At 40.6% G+C, this 20,116-nt stretch overlaps 1 protein-coding gene across 1 annotated transcript; it reads right to left on the reverse strand.

Annotated features, from left to right (window-relative positions):
* Positions 1–1,812: 1,812 nt before the first annotated feature.
* On the reverse strand, positions 1,813–19,532 carry itga2.2 (integrin, alpha 2 (CD49B, alpha 2 subunit of VLA-2 receptor), tandem duplicate 2; the record flags this gene model as incomplete). Its single annotated transcript, XM_079222380.1, has 30 exons — positions 1,813–1,964; positions 2,136–2,252; positions 2,361–2,450; positions 2,573–2,686; positions 2,954–3,064; positions 3,898–4,008; positions 4,095–4,197; positions 4,318–4,401; positions 4,507–4,583; positions 4,674–4,757; positions 5,966–6,107; positions 6,236–6,321; positions 6,604–6,714; positions 6,831–6,982; positions 7,710–7,873; positions 7,973–8,103; positions 8,499–8,702; positions 8,791–8,934; positions 9,010–9,155; positions 10,842–10,986; positions 12,144–12,220; positions 12,459–12,624; positions 13,331–13,477; positions 13,710–13,862; positions 13,942–14,069; positions 14,775–14,889; positions 15,819–15,907; positions 16,055–16,164; positions 17,625–17,748; positions 19,487–19,532. 30 exons carry the CDS (start codon positions 19,530–19,532, stop codon positions 1,875–1,877), a joined length of 3,561 nt encoding a protein of 1,186 aa, XP_079078506.1. The 3' UTR covers positions 1,813–1,874.
* Positions 19,533–20,116: the final 584 nt, after the last annotated feature.

Below are 20,116 nucleotides of genomic sequence, written 5' to 3' on the forward strand. Positions count from 1 at the left end.
AAGAAAATAAATGTCAAATCCTCTTTTAAAAAAAAAAGAGGATATGTGTTAATAAAAAGGATCACAGTCAAAGTCATGCCAAAAAAATAAAACTAAATATTTAAAAAAAGATAGAAACCAAAAAAGGGGCCAACAGCTATCCAATCATTTACTATGACATCATTTTTTTGGGGGTGGAATTGCAACATTGCAGCAATTTGTGAGCAATCATCCCTTTGAGCCACGGGTCAAGTTTGTTTGGCTGTAACTGCCAATCATCTGCGGGGGAAACCCCGGGAAGGTGTTCTCACACACTTCCCCACCTGTATCACATTTCATCAGCTATGGAATGGAATCGAGCCCATGCAGGAAAAAACATAACAATATGCTGCTTATTAGAGACACAGCATATTTCCCCTCCTGCCAGATCCCGGAGAAGTGAACCCTATAAGACGCTGGGTGCTGCAGTTGGCTCGTTTCTCTCTGTAAAGGCAATCATTCACATTCCGACACAGTCCAGGGACGAGCCGGACTGTGGGAGAACACGACAGTCCAAAAACGCAACACGAGAGGAAGTTAATCGAGTTTGAGGGACTTGAGTTGTTCTTGTGTTTCTCTTGGAGGGGAAGTGGTCCGAGGAGCGTTTTTATTGCAGGGTGAGGTTCTCTAAAAGGTTCTCCAGTGAGATTGGGAGGAGACACACAGTCCGAGAATGGGTCTTACATTATTGATTGTATGGGGGGTGATCACCGCCAGAGCAGCGAGAGACAACTCGTCATCTGTATGGTGCTGCCACCTTGTGGAGAAGACCCGCCACTACACGTGAGGTGTGCGTTCACCTGTTGGTGCCACGCAGCGTCCCGACACGTTGTTCCTCTGCAGCCAGGAGCAGTGTGTGTGTGTGTGTGTGTGTGTGTGTGTGTGTGTGTGTGTGTGTGTGTGTGTGTGTGTGTGTGTGTGTGTGTGTCCCTTTGCTCCAGGTAAACAACTATTAAGTCATAAATCAGTGTATTAAGGAGAAAAGTTGTATCTACAAATATCTTTGATGATCGCTTTGAGTTAAAAAACAACAAAACAACAAATATTTGTTGGTTCAAAATGCTTTTTTTGTCTCACATGACACAGCGTGGGTTTATGGACTGGAAGTTGCACAGAACAGACATTTTTTTGTTTGATTTTCTGAAATTGAAGAGGCAAAAGCTTCTAAAATGTACACACCTGCCCAGTGGTAACAGTTGTGCCACTAGTGGTAAAAAAAATAACAATAAAAAACACAAGTAGCGACTCCATTGACCCATATTGCCTCTCATAATTGCCTTTCATAATATAAAACCCAATATCAACGATAATCATTTTATCTTACAGTATTTACAGAACAAACACAGAGACAGATTTCACTCTCAAGAAAAAGCCCTGAGAGCCAGAGGAGACAGCAGAGTTTGTGCTACGGGTTTGACAGCGTGGGATACAAAAAAAATGTATGAATGTTTTTGATTTTCATTACTAAAAACTGTTATTTCTCAACCATGTCGCCCTGAAGTTGTCAAAGCAAAAGGCTGAGGGTGAATGAGATGCCTCTACAGTGTAAACGTCTGGGAGGAAATACAGTTCTTAACAAGTCAGTGCATAACAGCAACCAGTCAAAGTGCTAAAAAAAAAGACTAATAATAATAATCCTCTGTAAAAAAATAAAAAAAAAATAGACAGAGGTTCAAATCCCAGTTATCCACAATTCAAAAGTCTCCATTTCATAAAAAAAAAAGCCCGACGTCCAGTGATTGAGTCTCAGTCCGTGCGTATCTACGCTGATACGGTCCAGTGAGGAGAGAAGGGGTGTGAGGTTCTGCTCAGCTCACAGAACCTCGTCTACATGCGGGTGTGAGGTTCTGCTCAGCTCACAGAACCTCGTCTACATGCGGGTGGCTCTGCTCGTCTTCATCGGCCTCCATCCGAAGCTGCTGGTACTTTCTTTTGAAAAACCCGAACTAGAAAAGCAAAAAAAGATTCAGTTTAGACTACGAGTCAAGCTTTGGTTTGAATCTATAGACACAAAAGCTGCGCATTTCTATGAAAAGCTTTTCTCAGAAGCTACATACATATATATATATATATATATATATATATATATATATTTTAACTATCGTTAGCATGTCTACCTTCCACAGCAGCCCGACGGCCAGAGCCAGCAGCAGCAGTCCGGCGACCGCGCTGCCGACGATCACTCCCACTGGAACGTCGCCTTTCTCTCCGGGTTTGCTGACGGTCAGCTCCACCTGGACAGAAGGAAGGACGGGGTCAGAGGTCAGAGGTCAGGGGTCAGAGGTCATGGGACTAGACGCTCCCTCACAGGAGTCTCTCCCTTCGAAGCGCGGAGATCTTACCGGCAGCCGCTTGAGGCCGATGACGAGCAGGTCGGGGTCCGGGGTCTCGACCTCGACGTGGGAGGTCAGCTCGATGGTCTGGTAGGCGGCCTGTGGAGCGAGAGCGCCATTAAAGCTTTAAAGCTCCAGCGTGGATTTGTTTAGTCCAAACAAGCGGACAAAACAACCTGCCGTGAAGAAAGAAAGAAATAGAAATCATGGAGTATATTTACCGTGATAAAGGTGCCGCTCCAGATCCTCGTCTTGACCTTCACGACGTAGTCGCTCTTAGGTTCTGTGTCCTTGAGGATGCATTTGATGGACTCGCATTTTGCGCTCTTGCAGTCCTGTCAGTTAAAAAACACAACAACAACAACAACAGCAGGACATCAGTACACAACGGGACATTTCAGTGTCGTAATAATAAGGTACACAAAGGCGAAGTATGATTACAATATTAGTTAAAATAAAGTAAAATATTCAACACAAGATAAATAACACCTGAAATATGCTTCAAACCACAGATAGGAGAATAATATTCAACATGGCTCCAGTGCAAAGCGCTTCACTGCGTTATAAAGTGCTCTAGGTTTAGCACGGCGAGAGCGTCTGACCAGCGTCTCCGAGCCGCGGAGGTTCTCCTCGGAGAAGGACGCCGTGTGGTTCTTCACGCCGATCTTCAGAGGATCCACCAGGCCGCTGGAGTCGCAGCTGACAGCGCCCCCCTGCAGCCGGAGGAGGAATTACATCACCACACCACACGCAAGATCACACGGTTAAAGACATACAGGTTTCTTTTCTTTTTAATTTCTTTTTTTTTTTTACTAAACTTGCCTTTAGATAATTGTAGGAATTTGTAGAAGCTATTTATTTTAAATTAAGTTATTTTAATCACAAGTAGTTTTGTTTAATTATTCTAGTTGTTATTTAGGTTACATTTTTTTTATGTATTAGGATAGTTTTTCTTTTGATATTTTCATGGTTTTGTTGAATTATTTGTAGGTTAGATTGTTTATTGGTTTATTAATTAGGTAATGCTGTGGGCACCTGGGGTTTATATATAGGAGTAGGCGGGTACAGGACCAGCATGCACCTGGGTAGGCCTATGAGGCAGCATGGGGAGTTCCTTTGTTCTTTTGTTTGTTTGCTTGTTTTGTTTAGTTAAAATAAATATCAGAAAAATGGAATCCTGCATGGACAATGCATTGATTTGGCTGCGTGATCCACATGCCCACAATGCATCAGTGGTTTATTTATTTTTATTTATTTGCACAATTCAAACAATAAAACAAAAAATGCATCAGTGGTCCTTTGAGTTATGTTTATCTTCTTTGATTTATTGGACAAATGGCCACTACAATACCATTAAACGAAGAACGGCACTACTTCCTCATAGTGGGGGTAAAACAAAAAACTAGAACTTTTAATTGTTGGCTTTTAATCCTTTGATTTATGTTTATTTTCTTTGATTTATTGGACAAATTGCCACTACAGAACCGAGGGCATTCATGAATGTGTTTTTATGCATTTAAAGAGCGGCTGGTGTTTGGTAACCCACCGTTTGCGTCTCCACGCCGGTGACATAGAGGAGCGGGTTCCCTCCCTCCGTGGTCACCGGCAGAGCGATGGTCAGATACAGGAGGCTGACCGGGAAGCTACTTGTTGAAACCTTCAAATGCAAATTGATTTTAGTCCTGATATTTCTTTATAACAAACACAATGAGGGATTCGATCGTGGCATTCACCAGATCGCACCTTCACTGTGAAGTTGAACTCTGGGCCGATGTCATTGAGGCTTTTCACCGCTGTTACCACGGGAACGGCGGCGTCCGCCACGTAGAAATTGATGTTGGTCTGCCTGGGACCGAGAGAGCAGCGATTATGAGTTCCCCATCGACAACCGTCAATTCCAGGGTTTGGTTAAAATGAGGAGAAAAGTAAAATAAAAACACTTTACAGTGAGAAAAAGCGGAATCACCTTGATAAAACAATCCCTGCATCATATCGCACAGGAATGGATATGACCGCCTTGTTGTCTGCTGGCTTTTCCTCTTTACCATCACTGGAAAGATTTTGTGAAAAAGAAGATTCACAACATTATCACAGGGTCGACCATTTAGATTAAGAGTCACAATCTTTTATGGCATTCATAACTATATAAGCGTACCTCTTGGCCTCAAATTTCACCTCGGCTCGGTTTTGCAACTGGTTGAGATTGTAATCGAAATTCATCTGAAATTTCACCTGCAAATTGAAAGACAGTTAAAAACATTTTGCGTAGCCGAAAATAATCCGTTCAAAAATATTCGTATTTGTGTTTTTTCTTGCACTTACCTCTTGGTTCGTTTTTAACGCCGGGTATCCCACTTGACAGGTGACGGTTTGCGCTTGCGTTGAGGCGCATTTGACTCCGTCCGTCTGTGAATCCATAGATCTGAACAGTAAATAACTGCCGTGTGGCTTTTATTACACAAACAACACATTACCGTGAGGCTTTTCTTCAAATAACTTCAGCAGCACAGACGGGAAAGTGCAACACAACCTTAACCTTTTAAAAACCGATCCCCCCCTCAGGGGGGCAGACTCAGCGATTTTTATATAAAACTGTAAATCATAGCTTGTTTTATGAAAAAAAAAAGCCCCAAACTGCTGTATTTGGATGAATTGAACACCATAAGTAATATACAAGTGAAATATATGGTTTGGTACATGAACAAATTCCAATGTCATAAATGTGCGCAAATGTGCCCCAATGCAAATGTTGGAGACCTCACCTGAATGTTCTCTGTTCTAAACCCTCTCTAACTTTGTTCTGCTTCACTTTATCAAAATCAACCTTTGCAGAGAGAATGTTCACATATTGAGTTATGATTTGGGTTAGTGAATGTTCACATATTGAGCTATGATTTGGGTTAGAGAATGTTCATATATTGAGCTATGATTTGGGTTAGTGAATGTTCACATATTGTGTTATGATTTGGGTTAGTGAATGTTCACATATTGTGTTATGATTTGGGTTAGAGAATGTTCACATATTGTGTTATGATTTGGGTTAGAGAATGTTCACATATTGTGTTATGATTTGGGTTAGAGAATGTTCACATATTGAGCTATGATTTGGGTTAGAGAATGTTCACATATTGTGTTATGATTTGGGTTAGAGAATGTTCACATATTGTGTTATGATTTGGGTTAGAGAATGTTCACATATTGAGCTATGATTTGGGTTAGAGAATGTTCACATATTGTGTATGATTTGGGTTAGAGAATGTTCACATATTGAGCTATGATTTGGGTTAGAGTTGGACCTTACAGCTGCATCATTTCAAAGAAATAATCATCCTGAAAGTGATTTTTTTTATAGGCGGACCTGAAACCTTTTCATTTTTTCATCTTCATTTACTCTTAACCAGTAACATATAGACTGATATTTACACATCTGAACAAGATCTCACATGTGTACCTTTTGTTATAACACCAAAATTATTCAAATAGCCCTAGTGGTTGCAGAGATGCAACCTTTTTAGTTTGAGTATGCAGTTTTCGAGGACACTGTGGCAAAATGGGTTACATTTTTGGTGATCATACATGTATTTAGTGTGTAGTGTGCAACGTTGTCCACTCACGGGAGGGAAGACGGAGGAGTAGAAGAGGTTGCCGGAGTAGGTCGCCAAGACCTGAGTGTTGTACGCGTTCTCCTTCTTGTTCTTCACGACGACTTTGAACGACAGCTCCCGGTTGTTGGCGCTGACCAGGACGGGAGCCGAGCTGCAACAAAGAGCTCCGATCACAACAACAACCAAATCCTTTATCCTGAAGATACCGTCACACGTCGAGTGAAACCATGAAACATAGTATTATCTTGTCTTTACACAAACACAGTCAGTGATGCTCACCTGGAAGCTTTGGTGTCCGTCTTCACACTCAGCACCAGATCACTGACGCACACTTCGTCAGAGCCGCAGTCTTTTGTGAATGGGACCTGAAAGGACAACAGAGCAGCAAACTCACATCACATGACGGGAATCTATTATCTATTGTCTCGGAAACACAAAGTGTGTAAATATGAGCACTCGCGTGACTTTAGTGAATCCCTTTAAAAGTTGTTAAAAGCCAGTAATCATCACACAGCGTGTCATTTTAAAGGATTCTGCTACATAACAACTATGTTTAAAGTCCCTGCTCTGTTTCCTTTTTGAAGACCAAAGGCAAAACAAATGGAAACACAGATTCAGAGAGATCGAGAACTGCACAAGTCCCTTACGAAGAACTCCCAGGCACTCGGAGACGACATATCGAGGACAGGGTTCACATCTGCATTCTGCTGCTCGATCTCCACCTTCAGACTGAGGGAATTGACAAAGTCTGGTGCCTCCTGTTGAAGACACCATACACAAATCAGTAGATTATACATAGATTAAATATAAAGTAATGTCTACAAGCCTTATGTCTTATTTGCTGACTACAAAACAGATGATGTTCATCCCTTACCTGAACATAAACCTGGTAGTCCAGACACAGGGGCTCAGAGGATATTTTCGCTTTTTCTGTGAGGAGGCGCTCGTTGTTTTTAGTGAACAGTCCTCTTGACGTCACTCGTGAAGCCTGCAGGTCAGCATCCAGAGTCAAAGTGTAGGATATATCTGAAAGGAAAATGAGTGCGATATTTTTGGCTTCTAAAATGATCCAATGGTGGGATTTGAGCATTTTAGGAGTTTGTCATTTTGGGAAATGCACGTATTCGCTTTCTTGTCTCATGTCTGTACGCTAAATATAAGGCTATAGTCGGCCGCCTGTTAGCTTAGCTTAGCATAAAGACTGAAAACACGGGCAACCGAAAGCAACAAATCCACCTACCCGTAAACTGTAACTTGTCATTTTTGAGAAGGTGCTCGCAGCTCGATTTTTTTTTAAACCGTCAGGCAGTGCTAGGCTAGCTGTTTCGCCTGCTTTCAGTCGTTGTGTTATGCTAAGCTAACCAGCTTGTGGCTCTAGTTTTGTATTTACCGTACAGACACCAGAGTGGTTTGGATCTTCACATTGACTCTTGGCAAGAAAGTAAACAAGGTAAAGTGTATTCCCCAATTTAAAAAAGGCGCTAAATTCCCAATTCAGGGTTGTGGGATCAGGACGCCGCTACTGGCGCTAACCGCTGTGTGAGCGCAGCGCAAAGTGGCGCCGATTAGCTAGCCGGTGGTTCACGCTTCGAAGAAGCTCGGATTACAACAAACACACAGCGAGAGTGACTTCATTCTCTGCTCAGGACGCCATCACGTATACATCCTTACATAGCAAAGAGTTGTTTGCTGAATTTAGCACCTTTAAGTCACCGGAATCTACTTTTTCTTGAGAAGGGATAATCAGATTTACCAATGGGTCCAATGGGCTTCTTAGGCCTGAACGCAGCTCTGAAGCAGAGGTTGGTGTTGAAACACGAAAGCTTGCGTCCGTTAAGGTTGCAGGGTTTGTTGAAAATGTTGATTTTATTGGGGTTGAAAGAAGCTTCAGCCGAGACGGACGCCACACCTCTGGACCTGAAAACCAAGCGCAGTGTTAAATGATCGCAAACAGCCTTGTCATCATATAATGACAGCATTTACCCACTTTCTGATCACTCACAGTTTATAACTTACCAGAGCTGCACCACTTTGCCATACGCGCCAATGGAGATGTCAGGGATTGTGTCATCATTCAGATCTGTGTAGCTATCGAGGGACCTTCCAAAATACTGCAACTGAGGATCCAGTTGGGAGCCAAGGATCCTCTGGAATCAACAATGATCATCGTTCACATTATTACAGAGAGACTAAATCATATATATATATATTACATAGTTCATTTAGCTTGAACTAAAACCCCAAAACGTGCAAGACAAACAGCCTCGTAGCCCTTTAAGCCCTAACCCTAACCCTAATAACCATAACCCCTAATCCTATTTATTGTTTGAGTTGTGTTTAGATGTTGTACATCGGGATTATATATTATTGTAGCCCTGATTTTTATGTTTAATTTGATACCTAACATGTTTGTTTTTTGCGGGGGGAGGGATTTATACCATGATTTCTTCTTGATTTTATATATAATATAAATATAAAAGGGTCCCCCGATTGGGGGACGCTAGGGCTTAACAGTAAGTCAGATACGAATTCCTCCGCGTACCTGTGAGAACTGTTTGTTTAACGCCTTCTTCTTCCCGTTGTAGATGTAGATGATGCCTTTCCCTTTGTCCGCCAGCGGAGCGCCGACCACGACGTCGTTGTAACCGTCCAGGTCCAGGTCCGGTGCGGCCGAGATGGCCATCCCAAAGCGGGCGTTCTCCGTCGGGGGCGGACCGCTGAGGAATCCTTGCTCGTTCAGAATGCCCTTCAGGTCAAGCACAACAGAGAATATGATGGACGTGGCGCTTAAGCTCCTTTCAATTCGAGAAAGCAACATTCGCCCGTTGTCTTACCTTGGTGACGGAGAAGAGGTAGACCCTGCCTTCCTCTCTCTTCAGATCGCTCATGAACATGGGCGCACCCACCAGCAGGAGGTCCGTCACCCCGTCCTTGTCCACGTCCAGCGGGCACATGACGCTTCCAAAGTACGACCCGATCTAGGACAACAAGTGGCGGGAACAGTTGGTCCCTGGGGGAAAAGCGTGAATACCCCATCCCTCCGTTATCAGTACCTGCTTCCCTCTCTCTGAGTCGATGATGGCAAGTTGCTTCTGGGCGTTGACGGTGTAGACGATAACTTGTCCGGAGTGGTTGGAGCGAGGTGCGCCGGCCACAAAGTATTCAGTGAGCCCGTCGCTCAGTGTGGTGACGGAATAACCTGAAAATGACCGGAAATACCACATTTAAATAGCCGGCATCTGAACCTAGGACGACTTCTTACTTAAACAGTGGTAACTAAATGTATTCAAGTAGAGGGCATTTCCTATTTTTTTATAATTACTTTTTACTTTGAATGAATGAATGAATATATACTTTATTAATCCCCAAGGGGAAATTTGGTGTCGACGTAGCAGCAATTTACAGACAAAAATAAGATATAAAAACAACAGAGATGAAAGATATATACAATAATAATAATAAAAAATAAAATAAAATAGCTGGGGTGAAAAAAAAACAGTATTAATTTAGGAATTAAATTAAACGTAAACAGTAGAATTGCAAAAATGCAAAGTATGTATGTGTATATGTATATGTAAGTGTGTGAGGGGTAAATAAAACAAACAATAAACAAACAATAGGGGAGTGCAAAAATGCAAATGATGTATGTAAGTATATGAAGTGTGAAGTGTAGATGAACATAAACGTAAACATGTCCAGTGATTAATCAGTCAGAGGATCTGGCAGGCGGTGACTTATTATAAAGCCTTTGCTAAATGAAGGGCTCTGCACACCTACACACAGGTGTTGAAAATGTTATTCAAAAACCAGTGTGTTTCCAGCGCCACACAAACATAAACTCACTCCCTCACACACATCACTGGCTGGACCTGCAGGCAGGCGTGGGCGCAGCTATTCTGGGAAGAAAGCGACTTCACTAAACTATAACAAGAAGAATAACTGGGTAAGTGTTCCTGCTTCAACACGTACAACGAGGTCAACAACAGAGAGAAGGAGACCAAGAAGAGCGGTTTATACACGCCCGCTATATATATATATATATATATATATATATATATATATATATATATATATATATATATATATATATATATATATATATTCCTTTATTTAATATAAATGCATTATTATCTATAACAACAGGCACCAAACTATGATAAGTTGTTTTCTGCAAATTACAACATAAAAATGCTGCTCATACTTAAATGATTAGTAACAAATCAGTAATATGATAATAATAACAATAATAAACTGACAGCCTCAATCTGCATAATTCCTATTTTTCATACTTTTTGTGATTTCTTCTGACATTTTCTGATATACTTGTGTATGTTTACCTATTTTTACTTTAACTTAAGTAATATTTGACATGCAGAACTTTTAATTGTTATACACATTGTAACATGTGATGTAACTATAGTATTTACTTTTACATAAACAATTTGTGCATAATCTGAATACTTCTTTGAGGATGGAACATACAGTAATTATCCTAAAAATCCAAACGAGGTGCCATCTAAAATATTCACTTTTTTAAAAATACAAAAAAAAAAATATATATATATATATACACACACACACTTTATGGTATCTCTAACCCTGTAGCTGCAGCTGAATGTTTCTATAGAATACTCAGTACAGATGCTGCAAACTTTGTTCTAGGAAGTCTCTGGTAAGGTGGTAAGCTGACACACACATGCGGTGGTGAGCCGGCTGAGAAGCTGGCGATTTCACAAATAAGTTCCCACTCGAAAACACCACAGAGTACAGAGCTTTGTTGAGATAGTGCATTTGTTCAGACACCCGGCTGCCAAAGCAGTGACCACATTGAGATCCTCGAGGAACCGATCAGAACGTAAATGCAGAGGACAAACTGTAAACATACCCAGTAATGAGCTGTGGTTTCTCTCCTGTGTCTCCAGCGTTGCCGCAAAGGCCGAGAAGGGGAGAACGTCTGCTTTCGACCCCTTTTGATGGACGACCGTCCCGCTCCAAGCGTAGGCCCCCACCGCTCCCAGCATCGTCACCCCCTTAACGGCACAGGTCAGCGGATAACATATAAAACGCGGATCACAGTCTTTTTGCTTCGGGGGTTGAAACCACCATTTTTCTTTCCTCCTCGAGTATCAAAGGCTTTGCAATGCATCAAAGGGGAGTTAGCCCACTGAGCTTTCCCCAGTAAAAACAAAGCAAATAATGAAAAACCACGATGGGAGTGTGAGAACAGAATATAGGTTCTAAATGTCAATAAAAAAAAGGGCATATAGCGTGGACTGGTAGCGTGGACTGGTGGCCCAGTGCCGGCTACATGTGGAACACGTCGCTTATTAACCCACCGTGACCCCGCAGTGGCAGAAAAAATAAATTATGAGATACAAAGTCATAATTATGAGATAATGAAGTCAAAATTATAATAAGTGTGCATGCTAATTTCTCATAATTCCGACTTTATTATCTCATAATTATGACTATCTCATAATTTCGAGATAATAAAGTTGAAATAATGAGATAAAAAGTCACAATATCTCATAATTTCAACTTTTATCTATGACTTTTTTATCTCATAATTACGACTTTATTATCTCATAATTATGACTTTATCTCATAATTTCGAGATAATAAAGTTAAATTTATGAGATAAAAAGTCATAATATCTCATAATTGTATTATCTATGACTTTTTATCTCATAATTTCCACTTTATTTTCTCATAATAACGACTTTATTATCTCATAATTATGACTATCTCATAATTTCGAGATAATAAAGTTGAAATTATGAGATAAAAAGTCATAATATCTCATAATTGTATTATCTATGACTTTTTATCTCATAATTTTGACTTTTTTATGTAATTTTTTTGTGACGGAAACGAGCTTCCAAAGTTGCAGAGTTAAAAACAGACAAACATTATACGTGCCGGCAAAATAGTCGTTTTCATCCATCACCACACTGTTTTTGCCACGAAGCAGGTACCGAAGAATATACATTTGTACCTAAAATGATTATTTTCCTTGCAAACATTGACACTCCGGATAAGAATATTGCTGCTGTGATGACTCTCCAAACTGATCCGATGCTTTGGCCTTCAAACTGGACTAAACCAGCGTTGCGTTGTGCTTTTGCACGTTTGTACGTTATAAAAAACAACCTCTTCTCCTTCGCGGCGGGCGGCGGGCGCTCTGTACCTGCTGGCTGGCGTAGTGAGCGCTGAATCCCACCTGGGACATCTCCATCTCGAAGTTGTCGCCCCCTTTCCCGGTGCCTTGTGGGAACAGAGGATCGTGTCAACGCCAGAGTCAACAGCAGTGGAGCAGACCCAGAACCAGAGTGCAGGATGTGCGTGAGGAAAACACACATTTGCTTTTGATCTGTCTTGGAAACTTGGGCTGTGACGGACATGTTGTGACACGCTCAGGTGAGCAGCTTCGGATAGATGGAGGGTTTGAAGCGGCGTCAGGTAAATTACACACCGCCAGAGGAGGAACATTGACATCACACACCTTCTATGTTGAAGATGCGGCTCCCCAGGGCGCCGGTGATGGTGGAGAGCGCCGCCTCCTCCGACACGTTGAAGAAGTACTTCTCTTTAGGGACGCTGGCGATGGACTTGATCTCTTCTATCAGGCTGTCTGTGTTGATGTTGTTTCTGGTGTAATAACCCAGGACCTAGGCAGAGAAAGAGACAATGAGGAAACAGCACAAAAGCAGGGGAAAAAAGGGGAAACCAGACAGGAGTCCATGGTGAAAACAACATTGAACACATCATGCAAATGTAAGAGTTTGGCGTAAAAGCGATTATTACAGAGATTAACAGTAAACTACTGGCAGTAGTCCCACTGTAATCCACTTTACATTATATTACTGTAATAATACAACGTACAGAATTACAGTAATTTGCTGTAATTACTTGGTTGGACTCTAGAATACTGGCAGCAGAGTTGCCTGTACATTACTGTTTTTTTCTAAAGTTTATTTACTGTAAATGTAATGTTACTGTTATACTAAAGCACAATTTAGTGGCAGCAGGGTAGTCACTACAATATATATCATTTTATTTATTTATTTATTACATTAACAATGTGATATCACCATCATTTCAAATACAATATCATGCAGTCATTATATTTTAAATAGAGTATATTACTGACAGTATTTAAGCCATTTATTACTATGAGTTAAGCTCTTGATTAGGAACTTTAATGTGACATCCAATGCAGCATGCAGGCATAATTTACATTTACTGAGATAAATATATATATATATATATATATATATATATATATATATATATATATATATATATATATATATATATATATATATATATATATATATATATATATGTGTGTGTAATTGGTGGTAAATGGCTTACAGCGATGCCGAAGCGGGTGATGCCTTGCTTCTCGCACTCAGCCAGGACGTTCTCTCTGAAAGCCCGGTCGTGAGACTCCCCGTCGGTGACGACCACCATCACCTTGGCGGCGCCCGGCCGGCCGCCATTTTTTGTGTGGAAACCCCACTGACTGAAGAGAGGCGACACAGTGGGCACTTAGGAGTCACTGTTTGTGCTTTTATTGTTCAAAATCAATCAGAAACATGTGAAGAAGAGATTTTAAAAATGCTTTTTTTGTTGCTTTTAAGTAAAATGATAGACCAGGATCAAAATGATCATTAATCTTGATTTAAAAAACGGATAGAAAAAAACAACAACACATGACCAGATATGCAGAGAGGCAGTTTTCCTGCAGCACCAACCTGGCATATTGGATGGCATGGAAGGTGTTGGTGGAAGAGCCGTACATCTGTGTGATTCTGGACGCCGCGGCCATCACCTCATCTTTGGTTTTAAACTCGTTGAGTTTGATTTCAAACTGGTAATCGACGCCGTACTGGATGACGCTGACCTGGTGGAGCAGAGCGCCGTCAGCACAACGACACCAGGTGACCTCTGCTTGAATCTCCCCTCGTGAAGCGTGGCGTTACCTGAGTGGTTTTGGGCCCGATGTCGAGCGCAGGGATCAACTTCCGGAGGAACTCGTTCATCGGAGCCCACGGGTAAATGCTGTTGGAGCCGTCCAAGACTATCACGATGTCCATCGGCCCGCCGCATGCTGGAGACACAGGGGCACGTTCAGCAGAGGAGATGAATGGAAAATATAAACATAACATATACATCATTATATGTCAAATATACATATATGAATGGAAGTGTATAAATATGTATATATATATATAAAGGAATATATATATATATATATATATACACATCAATAAATATATATACATATGAATGGAAGTAGTATAAATATATATATACATCAATAAATGTATATATATATATATATACATAAATATATATATACATATATGCATACATATATATACATAAATATATATACATATGAATGGTAGTAGTATATATATACATCAATAAACATATATATACATAAATATATATATACATAAATAAATATATCTATACATATGAATGGTAGTAGTATATATATATACATAAATAAACATATATATACATAAATATATATATACATAAATAAATATATCTATACATATGAATGGAAGTAGTATAAATATATATATACATAAATAAATATATACATAAATACATATATATATATATACACACACATCGATAAATATATATACATCAATAAATAAATATACATATGAATGGAAGTAGTATACATATATATATTTATATATATATGTATATAAATAAATATATATATTTATAAATATGTAATTATATATAAATATCTGTATAAACCTCTGTATTCATACTTAAAGTGGTCTCTTACACTGGACGGCAGGAGAGAAGGCGGCTTGAGGCTGGAACAGAGGACTCATCCTGGCACAGATTCCCGGGTAGAAGATCTGATCTCCACAGCGTTGTCCCCAGAGAGGAGCGCACATCTGCATCAGCCCAGAGGAGACGTGAGAGCTCAACACTAGTCGGACTCATGCCATGTCAAAGTGTTGCGTTCAGCGTCTTAAATAAATGTCTTTACTTAGCAGCGCTGCTGCAAATATCCACCACAGGCCCACTTCCTTCCACATTTTATCTGCATTTCCAAAAGAGGCCATGACTTCTCCGGTTCTAAGTCATGCTGCTGCATCATCTGTGACTAAACATGCACCAACAATTTGAATGTTCCACCAAAGCCGGTATCATCATAAATTGCAGAAGTAGATTGAGAAGAAATATGAACTATTTCCAGTTGGAAAGCAGTAATAACTATCTCTGAAGTAGCGTGATTTCCCTTCTGTCCTCGGTGTTCTACAGCTCATGTGACCTTGATATGAATACCAGACCCTATTGTCCTGATCTCTAACGAATCTGCAACTCCTTGCCTTTAAAAAAAAAATATTATAATTATTATAAATATGATCAAAAGTCAAGAGTAAGTGTATTGTTCGGTGCCTTCCCATCATGCCACAGAGTAATACTGCACATATTTAGAAAGATTACGACCTAAATCATCTAAATCTGCACTAATAATCACAACAAACACAAGTATTTACATGTTAGGAAGCAAATTCAGTCCAAAAACCGTGTTTTTCGGTTCAGAAATGGAAAAATGACCTACTTTGACCTGAATCTTGCTCGCACCATAAGGTACATGTATTGTAAATGACCGCCTCCTTCTGCGTGCAACAATCAGTTTTTTTTAAATGTAAACCACCACGAATCTTCTCACAAGGGTTACAGCACTTTAGCAATTTAAATGAATGAGATCGGAACTGTGGATGAGGAGATATTACAGTTTTAGTTTAAAAAGAAAACACACTTCTCATCTATCATAAGTGTATCGGGCTTCTGCGGCTGAAGGCCGACGTACCATCAGACCGTTGACCGCAGGCATCCGGGTCAGAGTCAAACCCAGGCACATCTCGTCGTTGACGTTCTTAACATCGGGGAGACTAACGGAATCTGTGGAGGACGGGACAAGGACAACAAATAAGCTCTGGCATGAACGTTCACATTGTTTGAATGTGTTGAAGCCAAACGTCTGGAGAAGTGCACGGCCGATGTTTGGTAGGAGAGGTCAGAGGTTAAACAACAAGACCCCGTGTCTACCTTGAAGGTTGAGCTTGTCGCAGCTGTTTCTGGAGCCCGAGACTTGACACTTGTAAACATTCCCCTTCCTGTTTTGGCTGAAGCCGCTCCACGGGGCGCTGACCAGGAGCCTGCGAAGAAATACATTTTAAAAACAGTGCGAGGGCGAAAACATCCCTCAGTAACGCTGGAACAGGAAGCGTGTGCCAACAAGTCCGCCGTGTCATTCTTTTAATGTTTTAAGAAGCAGCAAACAAGTTCCTACGAGTTCACACACAGGAAGCATCAACTTCAAACTCTTCATCTCCTTGAGATGGAGACAAAATCCAGATTGAAGGAAATATGTAAGTCCCAATAATGCTGTGAACGGCCTCATACTTCCACACCACACAGCCAGAGTCCACTCTCAGATTGTATAATCTGCTCCTCCAGGCGGTGAGTTAGTCGGTGAGACTGTGACTCAGAGCGCACAACATCCAGACTATAATCTTTGTGATATGATTCATCAGTGTGTGCACTTATCAGTAGAGCTCATACAATACATTTTATTGATACGGGAAAACAAGATTTGAACTCCTAAATATCAGTATCTGCCTCCAACATAGTCGTGGCTGTGCTGGATGGAAGTTTTAAATAAACCTAAAAATGCAAAAAAAAATGCAAAAAAAAATAAAACAAGATAAAGACATGTATAATACATACGTAATCCCACAGTAAAGGTATAATAAATAAGTAAAAAAAAGAAAAAATTGAAGGATATAATTGGACTGGATGTTTGCACAGTGGCTACATTGGATTTATATTGCACATGCATTCATAAATATTACTAATCAACGGCTATAAGCGACTAAAATACATTTCCTGACAAGAAAATAATGGTTTGGAGGACTTTGTGAAGAGCCGAGTTAGCATCTCTGAGCATTTCCATTCCCCACCAGGTAAAATGCAAAAATGGCACAGCTGAGCTGGCCCCAAATGACCTGAGAAGTTTTTTATTTATTTTTTTAAACCATGGTGTCTGTTGCAACATGAATAGGTGGCGATTAAGAGAAGCAACCCTCGGCTCCAACGGCGCCACCAGTCCGGGCCTTAGTGGTTTACAGAGTATAAATGCTGCTGATAAGCAGCTGCATCTCTGCAGGGCGACCGGCCTTTCATTTCCCAAAGAACAGGAAGAAAGAATCCTCCCTGGCCGTGACCCAAAATGCAGGAATCAGCTGAAAGATTCAGCCGGTTGTTGAACACCAGACAACTTGCACGGCCTTGAGATTCCAACCCTGTAGACTAAAGCATGTTTCCAGTCGGTCTGGAGCGAGGCTGATCCCTGTGAAGCAAGTCCACACCTGGTTTTACCTGGGACTCCGCCCCCGGCCCGCTGCACAGTAATGAAGGGTTGGCCCTCTGGTGTGTCTGCGCCCTGTTTGCTCAAGAATGAAACGTCTCTGAGTAACATCTTCTGCCCCTTTACTGCTCTTTCAAAGAAATATTAACTCAATGAATGGATAACCGGAGCGCCACTCGGACCAGCATATATTCACGTGGACCAGACGCGTGTGTGTGATGGAGGTGCAGTGGAGAGGAGCCTGGTTACCATTTGCCCTCGTGGTTGGTCGCTTGCTGCACCGCGTAGCCGAACTCCTCCTCCGCCAGCCCGCTGAAGATCTTGGCGCCCGCGGTGCCGACGTTGAAGGACTGAGAGGAACGGATTCTGTCCGCTGGTGGAGGAGAAGGATGACAACATCAAACACATATATACATATAAATATGTATATATACACATAAATACATGTACAGAGATATATCTATATACATAAAACCCACATATATACATATAAATATGTATATATACACATAAATACATGTACAGAGATATATCTATATACATAAAACCCACATATATACATATAAATATGTATATATACACATAAATACATGTACAGAGATAAAACCCACATATATACATAGACACATCTATATATACATAAACATGTAAACACATATACTGTCTGTGTATAAAAATAGTTATATATATATTAATTTATATACACATGTTACATATACACATATATAAACATGTACACACATATACTGTATATGCATATACATATACACATGTATACATACATACACACAACATACATATACACACATATAATAGACATGTATGCACATATACTGTATGTATATATACATACAGTATATGTGTATACTGTATGTATATATGTGTATACATACATATATACACATATATACATAAACATGTATAAACATATACTGTATATGTATATACACATATACAGACATATATTATATATATACACATGTATACTTACATATACACATCTATATATACATACACACATATATAAACGTTATATATATGTGTGTGTATGTATATATGTGTATATATAATATATGTCTGTATATATACACATACAGTATACATATGTTTATATATATATATGTGTATATGTATGTATACACATACATACATATGTACAAATATACATAAATAAATAAATAAATATATGTATCTATCTATATACATACATACACAGACACACACATACAAAATGCAAAAATACTGAGATATGTCAGTATTGTGTATTTCTGTCGACACATTTGTATCTGAAAGTCAAACCAAACTGTTATCAGCTGTTTCCGAGGAGAGGTCTCATGTTTTATCTTCATCTCACATCCAGACTTCCTCTTTTTGACTGAAGTGGTTTTAGTGACTGAATCATGCACTATTTTGTTTTTTTTAAACCCCATCAGCTTGACTCACGAAAGGACGGCCCCCAAATCTGATCATGGAGTGTTGCAGATTCTCTGATCGTGTCTGCTGAGACACGATCCACATAAAAAACACACACAGCCCCCCAGGACACGTGACGCGCGAGTCTTCCTCCAGAATCAGACCCACAGGCCCGGACAGGCAGAGCTCCGCTATCACCCCCTCCCCAGGAATGCGGATGGGTTCTGGACTGCAGAGTCCTCCACTTGCACAACCAGGATCCCTCCGCCTGCTCACCTACCTGCAGCCCGTTGCCTCCTCTTGCTCTGCAAACACACTTCCAACATGCACATGCACGCGCCCAGCAGATAAGACTGCGATGCCCACAGTGGGGCATTAAGCGGCCGGGTTGGCATTCAGTCCCTGCGGCTCGTGCGTTTGAGCGCAGAGGAGGAAACCCGAGAGGATCCATGTCAAAACAAAAGCTTCCAGCAGATGTGTGCCAGTAAAAGCTGCGCACCGGTGCTGCTCTACAGGTGCGTTTCGAGTGGATAAAACATGCCATCGTCACATTAAACGCCCCAAACAAACCGATGTTGTGAAAACTATATCAGAATGTTCGCTTTTCGTGGGCGAACATGTTTTTTTGTTTTGTACTCTTCAGGTAAAGGGCACAGTGGAAGTAACGAGGTTCAAAGAGTAAAACATAAAGTACTTACTCAAGAGAACCAGGGTGAAGAACACGCGGCCCCAGGAGAACTCCATCGTCGTCTTTAAAGTCCATTAGGTGTGAGCCCGTTGAATGGAGCCGCGCGCACTTGTCAAAGTCCTGGCATGCGGCGGGGACGCGCCGGGAGTCCGCGGCGGGGACGCGCCAGGAGGCAGCGGCGGGGACGCGCCGGGAGTCCGCGGCGGGAACGCGCCGGACGCGTTATCTAAATAAGGACACGCTCTCTGTCCTCTTACCTGCTGAGACCAACACCTTGACCGGGAGGTGTGGCCGCAAAGTGAAGGGAAGGCTGTGAGAAAAGTAGGACGAAATTCCACTTGAGATCATGGTTTAAAAGTCATTTACTGCTTATGGTTTAATATATATATATATATATATATATATATATATATATATATATATATATATATATATATATATATATAATACATTTAAAATAAATCTCATCAAAGTTCAAATAAGCAAAAGGAAACAAATCTATACATTAAATAAATTGTGTTTAAAACAAGTCTACACGTCATTCCACAACACACTCAAATCAACATTTTTTTTATTTTATTTTTTATTCAGCCATCTCACACAATAAGTATAGCTATATATATCTAGTATATGACTGAAA

The sequence above is a fragment of the Taurulus bubalis genome, assembly GCF_910589615.1.
Source record: "Taurulus bubalis genome assembly, chromosome: 8".
NCBI classification, from domain to species: domain Eukaryota; kingdom Metazoa; phylum Chordata; class Actinopteri; order Perciformes; family Cottidae; genus Taurulus; species Taurulus bubalis.